The 12644-nt window shown below is 46.0% G+C and overlaps 1 protein-coding gene across 1 annotated transcript in view; it reads right to left on the reverse strand.

Moving 5' to 3' along the window:
- Window positions 1–620: 620 nt before the first annotated feature.
- UBE2R2 (ubiquitin conjugating enzyme E2 R2) overlaps window positions 621–12644 on the reverse strand; it is a 93728-nt gene continuing 81704 nt past the window's right edge. The window contains exons 4-5 of the mRNA XM_084627907.1: window positions 6450–6584; window positions 621–1604 (exon numbers count right to left, since the gene is read on the reverse strand). Of these exons, the coding sequence (XP_084484033.1) occupies window positions 1385–1604; window positions 6450–6584 (355 nt within the window). The 3' untranslated portion in view covers window positions 621–1384. The remainder of the gene's footprint in view (window positions 1605–6449; window positions 6585–12644) is intronic.

A 12644-nucleotide genomic window follows, 5' to 3' on the forward strand; every position in this document is an offset into this window, starting at 1 on the left:
ATTTGAGAGCTATGTGACCACAGCAAAGCTTTGTCATCAGGATCCCCTTTCCCTCTCCAGTAATGAGGACAGGCTTGGTTTGATGGTCGATTCAGAAAGTCTGTCCACTGGTAAGCCTGGGGAAGGCCAGATTGGTATTTCTAGTTCTTGTGAGTGCATTGTGTTGCGCAAGGGAATTTTGGATTCTGCCTCAAGGCTCACAATCTACAAGAGCAAGTCTCGGGAGGTGCTATCATTTGCCAATCCACAACTAGTCTTACCCATTTAAACAAACAAAGGAAGATGCTAAAAGTCAACAGTAGGTATTCAGGGTGCAGAGAAGAGCAACTGGCAGCTACGACTAACGCACAGACTAGACTCTCCAAAGGTGTAGTAGCTTATTGAAAACAGCAGATTCTAGACACTGAACACATGCTCCTGGGGCTAATACTGGCAGACTAAACCTGCCACCACTTTTAAGGGGGCCAACTCTGCATTCTGAAGGAGAGGATTTAAGTTGGTATTTTCACGATTCCCTCCCAACAATGGGAGCCAGCAGCAGATCTCAGCAGCATTCTAACAAACTGCATAGTGATTTCTAAACCCCAACCAGTCTGAAAAAATAAATAGTCACCCAGGGCTCAGTTGTACAGATGTGAAGTGTTAAGTGTTTATTTTAGGGTTCATATCATACACTTGGTAAAAAGGCAGCTGATTCTGCCCTCTGGGCGCAAGGCTCCAGGGGCTATCTACTTCCTAACTAGAACAGGCTGAAAAGGAATACTGTACCTTTCAGCAACACATTCCATCAAGCTCTGCACAGTAGCTTACACTCTCCAACCCAAGCCTTGAAAAAAGGAAAAAAACCACCACCACAAAGCTACACAAATGTGTACACGCTATTATTGTAAATGGAGCAGCTAAACCTTGGCAATTTGCTTTTTTGTGTGGTTTTTTTTTTTGTTTTTTCTTCCCAGTAAATGCAGCACTTGTGAACTCCCAAGGACCCAACTTCCAATGGGTTCATTCCAGCTTTAAATACATTAAACATCTCAATGCAAGACTGTGTTTAATTAAAGTATTTAAACACAGACCAAACCTGTTTCACTGTGAACATTTCGTAGAGACGCGAGGGGGAGTTTCTTTCTTAAAAAAAGAAATCATAATACAGTGATGAAAGGGTTAAGAATGCAAGAATTCAGACATTCTGTCAAGGGTCTCTCTCTCTCTCTCTCTCTCTCTATAAGAGGTCCATAAAAAAGAGCAAACAGAGATCCATAGATCAGGAGACAAGAGTTTGTCGTTGATTTCCCCTGGTGTATTTTTTGCTGGACTGTTGCTAGGTTACCACTGCTCCCTTTTGGCCTGAATCGGCAGGGCAGTACAGGGGCATGTAGGGAGCAGGTCACGACTCTTCATTGCCAGAATCATCATCATCGTAACACTCGGCATCTTCCTCCTCCTCGTCTTCATCATCAATGTCGTCATCGTACAAGTCGTCATAAAGCAAATCTGAACTGTTGTCATTGGAAGGCACTTTAGTTTTGATGCAGTACTCTGCCAGTGTAGTGGGGACCTTCACACCATCCTTTTCTGCCTCAGCCTTGGTAGCCAAAACCTGTTTCCTGCAAGGTAGAGAAGAGAAAGCAGCAATGTGATCACAGGTTTGGATTCCAAAGAGGGCTGTAGCTTTTCCTGCCAAACACCTGCAGAGCAATCTCCAAGAACCAACATAAACCTCATCCCTGGCACAGAGACAATGAAGCCATTTCAGCACATGCATTCCATAGGAAGCCAGCAGTTGAGTCAAAAGCATAGCAACTGAAGCTAAACCACAAACTTGTTTTCCTCCAGTCACTAGTGTGGGGTTGTTACAGATTGTTATCAGTCCCAGTAAACTCTTCCAAAACTCCCGCAACACAAGATAGTGTATTTTAAGGTCCAATATTAGTGACTTGCATAAGCTAGTCACAGGTAGCCCAAGTTCCATTGCATTAATCAATCAATCGTCCTCTTTCCAAAATGGGGTCCTTAAAAAAATAAAAATAAAAAAAGACATCAAATGGTTCCATTTAAGTTCCACTAAAAGGTTTATCCAGCTGTACTTAGGGTGGCATTTTCAGAAGCGCTGAGCAGCATTGCTGCGCTCCCACTGAAGTAAATGCAAATAGAGCCAAGTCATTTCCAAGTGCTTTTGAAAATCCAGTTGGCTAAATGTTTGCTACCTTGAACTACAGCTATCCAGTCCTTTCTAGCAACACTGTTTGGAAGTGTGAGTGTGTAAACAGTTCCCTCTTACAGAAATACCGAAAGATTAGCCAGCTGATAACTAGGGTACTGCCTTTAAGAGACGACGCGTCACGCTCCCAGTTACAGTTGGCCACCCGCATGTTTCACTGTGGAAAGGGTTGATGGTGTAAGAATGAGATAATGACTTTTACCCTAACAGCAGGGGGGCCGTTTCCTCAACTGGTGTGAGTTGGTGCTATAGGACTGTACACAGGCAGAGGATCTTGCCCCAACACTCATGCAACTATGAGGCTGATTTAATGATCGGCAGTCATCAGTTCCAATCCAGAACTCTCAACATATTCCTAAACTATGCCCTAAATAAAAACAGGCATGGCTCCATGCATGTCTAGTCACTATCACCTGGGGAAGGGAGATTCCTCCAGTACTCAAAAAGGCTCTTGAAAGCACTGCCTTTACGACGGTTCTTTAGTGACTAGTGACTTGACAGAATGAGGGACTTCTAAGAATCAACATTCTAAACGAAAGACAGGCAGGATTTTAAAACAGATTCTTCAAGCTCACAAACATGCACTGCAGATTTTGTTAAGTAAGGTTACAGGACAGAAACAGCATTTAAAAATACAAGAGGGTCAGGAGTGCAACCTCAAGTGAATATATTAAGCATGGAATTAACCAAGTTACATGAGTAATGAACCATTCACCCAGCCACACAAGCAATGTGCAAAAAGAATGATCCAGATGGGGATTTGTTAATGGCCAAAGGACTTTGTTCTGGCATAATACTCATACAATCTGACAAAGGAAAGCAGTCAAAAGAAGAGAGGTTGACCCTTTTGTGCCAGCAGTCAGCTTCAACAGCATGCTAAGGGTGCTCTAGCAGGGGCTCCTGCCACCAAGGCAGAGAAATGGCTTTAAGATTAACCTTCTAAAGAGAGCTAAAGTAACAGCTTCCAGAGATATTCAGGTTAGAAGTGACTATTTAGGTTTGCAGTGCCGTTGAAACAGTGTGGTCCCAGGATATCAGAGACATAAGGTGGGCGAGAATATCTTTTATTGGACCAAACTTGTTGGGGGGAGAGAGAGAAGCTTTCAAGCGACACAGAGCTCTACTTCAGGTCTGGGAAAGGTACTCCGTGTCACAGCTAAGTACGTAGAAGATGGAACTGATTAGTACAAGAGATGCTAAACAAACAGAAGTTGGTCCAATCTATCAAATAAAAAACCACACACACATCTGAATCTGACTAGAATCCTAGAAGTGCTGGGCTGGAAGGGACCTGAAGAGGTCATCAAATCTCACCCTCTGTGCTGAGGCAGGACCAAGTACACCTAAGCCACCCTGACAGGTGTTTGTGCAACCTATTCTGAAAAACCCCCCATGATGGGAATTCCACACCATCCCTTGGGAGCCTGTTCCAGAGTTTAACTACCCTGGTAGTTAGAAAGTTTTCCTCTAATATCTAACCTAAACCTCCCTTGCTGCAGATTAAGCCCATTACTTCTTGACCTGCCTTTAGTGGACATGCAGAACAGTTGATCACCATCTTCTTTGTAACAGCCCGTAACATATTGGAAGACTTATCAGGTCCCCCGTGGCCCCCCACTCTTCTCTTCTCAAGACTAAACATACCAAGTTTAACCTTTCCTCACGTCAGGTTTCAAAACCTTTTATCATTTTTGTTCTCCTCCTCTGGACTCTCTCCAATTTGTCCACATTTTTCCTAAAGTGTGGTGCTCAGAACTGGACAAAGTACTCCCATTGAGGCCTCACTGAGCAGGATAATTACATCCTGTGTCTTACACTCCTCCCCCACTCCTATTAATACAACCCAGAATCACTTTTTTTGCAGCTGCATCAAGTTGTTGGTTCCTTCAATTTGTGATCCAGATAACTCCCACATTCTTTTCAGCAGTACTACTACCTACAGTCTAGACAGTTATTCCCCATTGTGTAGTTGTGCATTTGATTTCTCCTCCATAAGGGTAGTACTTTGCACTTGTATTTACTGAATTTCATCCTGTTCATTTCAGGCCAATTCTCTAATGTGTCCAGGTCATTTTGAATTCTAATCCTGTCCTCCAAACCATTTGCAAGCCCTCCCAATTTGAGGTCATCTGCAAATTTTATAAGGGCACTCTCCACTCCATTATCCAAGTCAAAATGAAAATATTGGCTAGTACTGGACCCAGGACTGGCCCCTATGGGACAGCACTAGGTACGCCCTCCCAGTCTGACGGCAAGCCATTGATAACTACTCCAAGTAGTCTTTGAACCAGTTGTGCACACAGCTTAAGGTGTGATTTAAACCACATTTCCTAGTTTGCTTATCAGAATGTCATGTGACGGTCAAAAGATTTACCAAAATCAATACATATCACAGACAGCTTTCTCTCCCTCCCCCCCAGCCACTAGGCCTGTAACCCTGTCAAAGGAGGAAAGTAGGTTAGTTTGGCATGACTTGTTCTTGACCAATCCATGCAAGCTATTCCTTATAAAGGTTACCTGCAAGGTGCTTAGTAATTGATTACTAAATATTTTGTTCTAATATCTTTCCAGGTATCGAAGTTAGGCTAGCTAGTCTTATTCCCTGGATCCTCTTCATTCCTACATTTTAAAAGATAGGAATCATGTTTGCTCTTCTCCAGTCTTCTGGGACCTCACCCATCTTCCAGAACTCATGGAGGATAATTGCTAACAGTTCTGAGATTACTTCAGCTGGTTCCTTAAGTATTTTAGGATGAATTTCATCAGGCCCTGCTGACTTGAATGCATCTAACTTACCTAAATATTCTTTAGCCTATTCCATTCCTTCCCTATTTTGGCTTGTGTTCCTTTCCCCTTGTTGATATTGTGTTGAGTATCTGGTCATTAATCAATCATTTTAGTGAGACGGACACAAATAGGCATTAAACATGCCAGCTTCTTCATGGCATCAGTAATTAGCTCTTCTCTTCCCCATTAAGTAGAGTAGCTACAGTTTTCTTTTTCTTGCTCCTAATGTATTTAAAGAACCTCCTCTTATTGGCTTTTATGTCCCTTGTTAGGTGTAACTCATTTTGTGCCTTAGCCTTTCTGATTTTGTCCCTACATGCTTGTGCCATTTTTTTTGTAGACATCGTTAGCAATTCATTCATGTTTGTACTTTTTGTAGGATTCCTTTTTGATTTTCAGATCATTAAAGAGCTCCTGATGGAGCCACTCTGGCCTTTTCTATTCCAATGCGAAGGGAAGATAGGAAAAATAGTTTGCAGTTGTACCTTTAATATTATCTCCTTGAGGAAGTGCCAGCTCTCCTGAACCTTTATCCCTTAGATTTTCTTCTGATGGAATCCCATCTACTAGCTCTGAGTCTGCTGAAGTCTGGGTTTTTTTGGGTTTTTTTCCTCTGAAGTCCACTGTTCCTATTCTGCTGCTTTCACTCCTTCCTTTCCTTAGAATCATGAAACCCACCATTTTATGAGCACTTTTACCCAAATTGCCTTCAACCTTCAGATTTGCAAACAATTTCTCCCTGTTGGTCAGAATCAAGTCTAACATGATGGTTCCCCTGGTTACTTCTTGTTTCAGAAAGTGGAGGAAGTTGTCCCCAAGAACTTATTGGACATGTTGTGTTTTGCTATGTTACTTTTCCAACAGATGTCGGGGAAGATCCCATTAGTAAAGTCTCCCATTACTAATAGGCCTTGTGCATTGGATATTTCTGTTATTTGTTCTAGAAATCCCTCATCCACCTCCTCTTCTGATTTGCTGGTCTACAGTAGATCCATACCATGAAGTCACCCCTCCTGACCCTCTTGCCTCTTCTATGTTTACCCAGAGACTTTCAACCGGTCTGCCTCTCACCTTCTTTTGGACCTCAGGACAAGCGTGTATATTCTTGATGTACAATGCAACACCACCTCCTCTCCCACTTCCTGAAGAAGCTATCACTCTACCCCAATATTCCAGTAGTTTATGTGCTAACTTCCAGTTCTTCCTGTTTATTCCCCATACTCCTTGCATTTGTGTATACATATCCAAGGTGTTAAGCAGATTCCCCCAATGATTTCACTCATTGCTCTTATGACCCTATTGTAATTTTCCATGACCCCTTCAACGTCTAGCTCTGTTAGCATCAAGCTCATCAAGAAACTTTAAAATAAGTGGTTTTAAGAAGGTGTGTGAAGCATCAAACTGAATTCTTATTGCAATATCTCCTGCCCAAACAAGACTTTACCTAATAATTTCAGCATACTCTTTGTCTTTTCCTTTACTGTCCCTCCATTTCCTGAACATGACTGATGCATCCACGTTGGCTGGAGAAAAGGTGTTGGGCTCATTAAGCAAGGAGATTACACTCAGTAGGATAGTCCTGGAAAATAAAAAAGTAACAGAGAGGTCAGCGCTAAGCATTCACGGAGCTATGGTAGAAGTCTTGAAGGTGAATTAAGGCTGCCATTTTAGGAACACATTTAGGGCTGAGACTTGGAATAAAGTTAAGTGCAAACTCACACCCCACAGCTGAAATGAAAGCAGAGTTAACAGCATGACAGGATTTATGTGCTCACACCACCACTAGTCAGGCATTTTAGAGGTGGAGGGAATAGGGTGGTATAGAACAAACAGGAATTTGTTTCATTGGAGAGATTGTAGAATGAAAACTCGTGGGGAAAGAGTTTTCCCATCCAGCAAATATTTAGGACTGCAAATTGTTCCTGTTAAGTACTGGGGTGGACCCAAGACCTTTTGAAGTTTTTCTTCAACAACAAAAAATAATGCCAGAGAGACACCCCACAGAACAGTGATTAGGGCACTCACCTGGGATATAGGAGACCCAAGTTCCAGTCCTACCTGATTTGGAGTAGGAACTTGAACCAGGGGTCTCCCATGTCCCAGGTGAGTGCCCCAACTGCTGAGCTATTGGCTATAATGGCAGACGTGTGGTCTCTGACCAGAAATTCCAAACAGGAGTCAAACTTTCCCAATTAAAGTTTCATTTAACCTGATAAGTTCCCATGAGGTCTTGAGGAATCTGCATTTTCCAATAAAAAGGTGATTTGTCAAAAAATTATCTGACCAACTCCACGAATGATGCACTAAGAGATCTTCAACCACGAAGATTTGAAAGGAGAAAGTTTCAAGGTGCCTGTGCAAACTGGTGCTGAATTCCCCCCCACCCCCGAGATAGTGGGGGCTTTCAGCACCAGTGTGCTTTAGTGCTTAAGCAGTTGTAAGATAGTAGCAGAAACCTGCACAGCCAGAGTCCCTGGCGTAAAGAGTTTAGAATTTGAGAACAAACGTATTTGCTTTAAGGGCTTGGCTATACTTGCGAGTTACAGCGCATTAAAGCAGCCCAGGGCGCTCTAACTCACAACGTGTCCACACTGGCAAGGCACGAAGAGCGCTCTGACTCTGTGGCTAGAGCGCTGCTGGTACTCCACCTCGGCGAGTGGAATAACGTTTTTGTGCATCCCCCCTGGAGCGCCGCGGCACCAGTGTGGACGCCCTGGTCTGTTAATGCGCTCTGATTGGCCTCCAGAAGTGTCCCACAATGCCTGTTCTAGCCACTCTGGTCATCACTTTGAACTCTACTGCCCTGCCCTCAGGTGACCAACCGTCAGAGCCACCCTTTAAATTCTCTGGGAATTTTGAAAATCCCTTTCCTGTTTGCTCAGCCAGGCATGGAGTGCTTTCAGCAAATCTTTCCACGTGACCATGCCTCCACACGCCAGGTGATCCCCAGTATGGAGCAATGGCAAGGTGCTGGACCCCCATCAGTGTTTGGGGGGGTATGAAGCAGTCCAGTCCCAGCTGCGCTCCAGCCATAGGAATTGCGATACCTTCGGGCAGATATCAAGGGACATGATGGAAAGGGGCCATGATCGCGACGCACAGCAGTGCAGGATTAAAATGAAGGAGCTGCGGAATGTGTACCGCAAAGCCCATTAGGCAAACAGCCGCTCCAGTGCTGCCCCTGCGACCTGCCGTTTCTACAAAGAGCTGGACGCGATACTTGGGGCCGAACCCACCTCCACTCAGAGTAACACCATGGACACTTCAGAGCCCAGTTCAACAAGGCAGGAGGAGGTGGTGCAAAGCGGGAACGAGCATGCTCCGGCGGAGGAACACACCCCGGAATCCCTAGATGCATGCAGCCAGGAGCTGTTCTCAAGCCAGGAGGAAGGTAGCCAGCTGCAGCGGCCGGTGCTTGGGGAAGGACAAAAACCAGAGGAGGTTCCCAGTAAGCAGCTTTTTATTTTGGGAAGTAAATTATTCAGTGCAGGCTCTTGGGGTGAGGGCTGCATGCATGCCTAGATGCAGAATAGGGCACTGATGTGCTCTCTCACATTGCAATTTTCAGCCTCAGTGATCTCTTCAAAGGTCTCATTGAGAACTTGGGCAATGCGCTTGTGCAGGTTTCTTGGGAGAACCACTGTGGTCCTTGCCCCAGTAAGGCTAACTTGTCCGCACCACTGTGCCGTGAGGGGCGGGGGGACCATTGCTGCACACAGGCAAGCTGCATATGGGGAAGGGCAGAAGCTGCATTGCGGTAGAAGACCCTCCCTTGCTTCCCAGGTCACCCTCAGCAGCGAGATATCTTCCGGGACAAACTCCTGTGGAAAATGTGGGGACAGTGTTCAGTATAGGGGCCCCGTGCGCTGTTGGTTCTCCCCAAGGCATAGAACCCCAGCCATGAAAGAATCAGTCCCCCTTGACTCTGTGCTTACTCACCATTTTGGGGCTCCTGTGCGTTATGTGCGCTTGCTTTGGGACGGGCAAATTATGCTACTTTGTAGACTGTGCTTGCCCTTAAGTATAGGGGAATCATTGCTCTGTCTGGTGTGAACAATGCTGCCTCTGTTAAGTGTTGCATTTTGCCTTTACAGATGCAACCTTGAGATCTCAAAAAGAAAAAGGAGTACTTGTGGCACCTTAGAGACTAAAATTTATTTGAGCATAAGCTTTTGTGAGCTACAGCTATGGATAACCCACTGAATGCATCCAATGAAGTGAGCTATAGCTCACGAAAGCTCATGCTCAAATAAATGTTAGTCTCTAAGGTGCCACAAGTACTCCTTTTCTTTTTGCGAATACAGACTAACACGGCTGCTACTCTGAAACTTGAGATCTCAGCCGTCCGTGTTATCACCGGCTGAAAGACTCCAAAGAACTAGAAAGAGGCCACGTAGAAGCAAGGAAGATATTTTGCATGAAGTAATGCAGCATTCAAGTAATGAAAATTGAAAAGGGCAAGAGTGGCGGGACAGTGAAAGGAGGATCTGCCAGCAGAATGAGGAGCACCGGCACAAAAGCGCGGTGCTCTGGCAGCAAAGCACGGATCGGCTGATAAGCATAATGGAACGCCAAGAGGACTCGATCCAGGCGCTCATAGCCATGCAGGCGCAGCACTACCGTGCCCGACCCCCCCTGCAGCCCTTGTCCCAAAACCCTTTCCCTTGTGCCCCCATGTCACCTCCAACCCTCTTTGGCACAAGTGGTTAGGGCACAGCCTCCCCTAACCAGGCCTCCATACAATTTCAGAAACCCGATGCGGCCCTCAGGCCAAAAAGTTTGCCTCCCCTGAAATAGCAGCAGATACCAAAGACAAGAGCTGAGAAAACAGTGCCTAAACACTTGCATCTACAGAACTCAAGAAATAAGTCATATCTGCTAGTTATATTGCTCTAAAGAGTGAAACGTTACCATGAGGGGTATAGATTACTGTCCAAGAGTGTGTTCAGTGTTATGCCTATAACCAGTGGTGAGCTGGAGCTGGTTCACTGGAACCAGATGCTAAATTTAGAAGCCCTTTTAGAACCAGTTGTCCTGAGAGGCCAAAAAGTGGCGCCTTAGGCGCCTACTCCATGGGTGCTCCGGGGCTGGAGCACCCACAGGGAAAATTTGGTGGGTGCAGAGCACCCACTGGCAGCTCCCCACCCCTCACCCATCCCCAGCTCACCTCCACTCTGCCTCCGCCCCTGAACCCGCCGCCCCGCTCTGCTTCTCCGCCCTCCCGCGAATCAGCTGTTCGCGCAGGAAGCCTGGGAGGGCTGAGAAGCAGGCAGTGGCTTCGTGCTCAGGCCCAGAGAGACAGAGGCAGAGCGGAGGTGAGCTGGGGTGGGGGGTGCGAGGAGGGCCGCCTGTGCTGCGGCAGGTAACAGCTGATTCTCGGGAAGCTGAGGGGGGGGGGGGCGGAGAAGCAGAGTGGGGCGGTGCATTCGGGGGGCGGAGGCAAGCTGGATGGGGAGCTGCCGGTGGGTGTTTTGCACCCACGAAATTTTCCCCGTGGGGGCTCCAGCCCCGGAGTACCCATGGAGTTGGTGCCTAAGGCACCAATTTTGATGTGATCAGTGGGGTGAGCAGCCGCTCCCCCCCAGCTACGCTCCCCTGCCCTAGGAGCCAGAGGGAAGCTGGATGCTTTCCGGGAGCCGCTCCAGGTAAGCGCTGCCAGGACTCCCCACCTCACCCCCCAGGGAAGTCCCTCTGGCTCTTATGGGTGGGGCACTACGGTAGCCCATGAGACCCTCCTGCTCGGTTCTGGGGGCAGTCAGGGGACGGGGTGGATGGGGCAGGGGTCCCGGTGTAGGGCCCTCAAGGAATGCTGGATGGGGAAGGAGTCCCGGAGGCAGGGGAGGGAGGGCCACGACCCCCTCGTGGGGTGAGGAGGGAACCGGTTGTTAAGATTTTGGCGGCTCATCACTGCCTATAACTATGTATTTGGGATACGTGTTTCCTAGGTAAATGCTTGTTCACTTAGGTCTCAAGTATGGTATATGTTTCTTGAAAATACCGATGTCAGACAGGTCACCATCAGTGCTCTGGGATGGCTTATTCTGAAAGTGTTACAATTTAGTAGGGATTCAAAATAGCAGCAATATAAAGACCAGCCAGATACATAAACCACAAGCCACACCCACAGTGTGGCACTGTCTCCCTCTAGTGGTAGCTAGGCCCCAGAAGTTGATGAGCTTGCTACAGCCTTGGCTAAAAGACATGGATCTTTTAGCTCAGGCAGTAGAGATCCAGAGATCACAAGTTCAATCCCCACTATTGACTACCCACATGGGTGTCAGCATTCCATAGGAAAAAAGATGGATAGATGGAAGTCATTCCTTTTCACATCTTACTTTAAAAATAAACCCTGTATATGATGTGTATATAGGCAGATGGCATAGTAGTTGTGCAACACATTGGATCTTTGTGATATATGGAACACTACAGGAACTTCCAGTTGCAACAGGAAACACACTGGACTACCAAACACCTGTGGTAACCTGTAGGTAGTCCAACAATTATATGGCTTCTTATTAGAAATATCAAGGAGATGTCATGATCATTTATTCCAGGCCAGAAGGAACCATTGTGATCTAGTCTGACCTGTACAACACAGGCCACAGAGCTTGCCTAAAATAATCCAGAGTAGATTTTTTACAAACACATCCAATCTTGATTTTAAAAGGGTCAGTGATGGAGAATCAACCCCGAGGTACATTGTTCCAATGGTTAGTTATTCACTGGTATCCCTTGTTTTCAGTCTTAACTTGTCTAAATTTCAATTTCCAGCCATTGGATCATGCTATACCTTTCTCTGCTAGACTGAAGAGCCCATTATTAAACATTTGTTCCTCCTGTAGGTAACTTCTCAACTGTAATCAAGTCACTCCTTAGCTTTCTCTGAATGCAAGGTAAAGGAAATTAGCCTTGCACTGGGAGTGAAAGGTGGTCAGTTTCTGGAAGAGTTCATTCCAGTCTCTGACCACTACTGGAGAAAGTTCCCTCTCCTGCACAGACAAGCTTTATTCTTATTGTCTATTGTCCAAAGGAATACCTTGGTCCAAGGCTTTTTGTTCAAGTCACCGTACAGATGTTAATCCATCTTCAGCACCCCTAAGACATTAATAAATATCCCCATTTTTACAGATTGATATGATTTGCCCACTCTTCTGTTTGCCCTAGGCCACATAGGAACCAGAGCCATAATTAGAACTCAGGATCTCTTGACTTCAAACTGTGTGTGCCCTTCTCCAGACACTCTGCCTTAATTGTAAGAAGAGTTGGGCCTAACACTAGTGTGTCCCTGTTGCATAGGGGACACACATCTTAGCACCATAGCAATACTGACCTAATCACCAGCTGAGACGCAGCTAGATGACAGAAAAATGCTCCTGTTGATCTAGCTGCCGATGCTTGAGGAAGTGGTGTTCCTACAGCGATAGGAAAACCCACTGTAGGCTGAGTCTATACTACAAGGTCATGCTGACATAGCTACGGTGATGTAGCTACATGGCGATAGTCCCTGTAGCGAAGACATGGTCTAGGATAGTGCCTATAAGATTCTCAAGGAAGTAGGATGAGGGGAAGTGGCTTGAGATATTCTACCCTCACTAAACCAGCAAAGCTCATTTGACTTAAGTGTGTACCTTAAGTACTG

Source organism: Lepidochelys olivacea (assembly GCF_965140295.1).
Source record: "Lepidochelys olivacea isolate rLepOli2 genome assembly, chromosome: 5".
Classification (NCBI taxonomy): domain Eukaryota; kingdom Metazoa; phylum Chordata; order Testudines; family Cheloniidae; genus Lepidochelys; species Lepidochelys olivacea.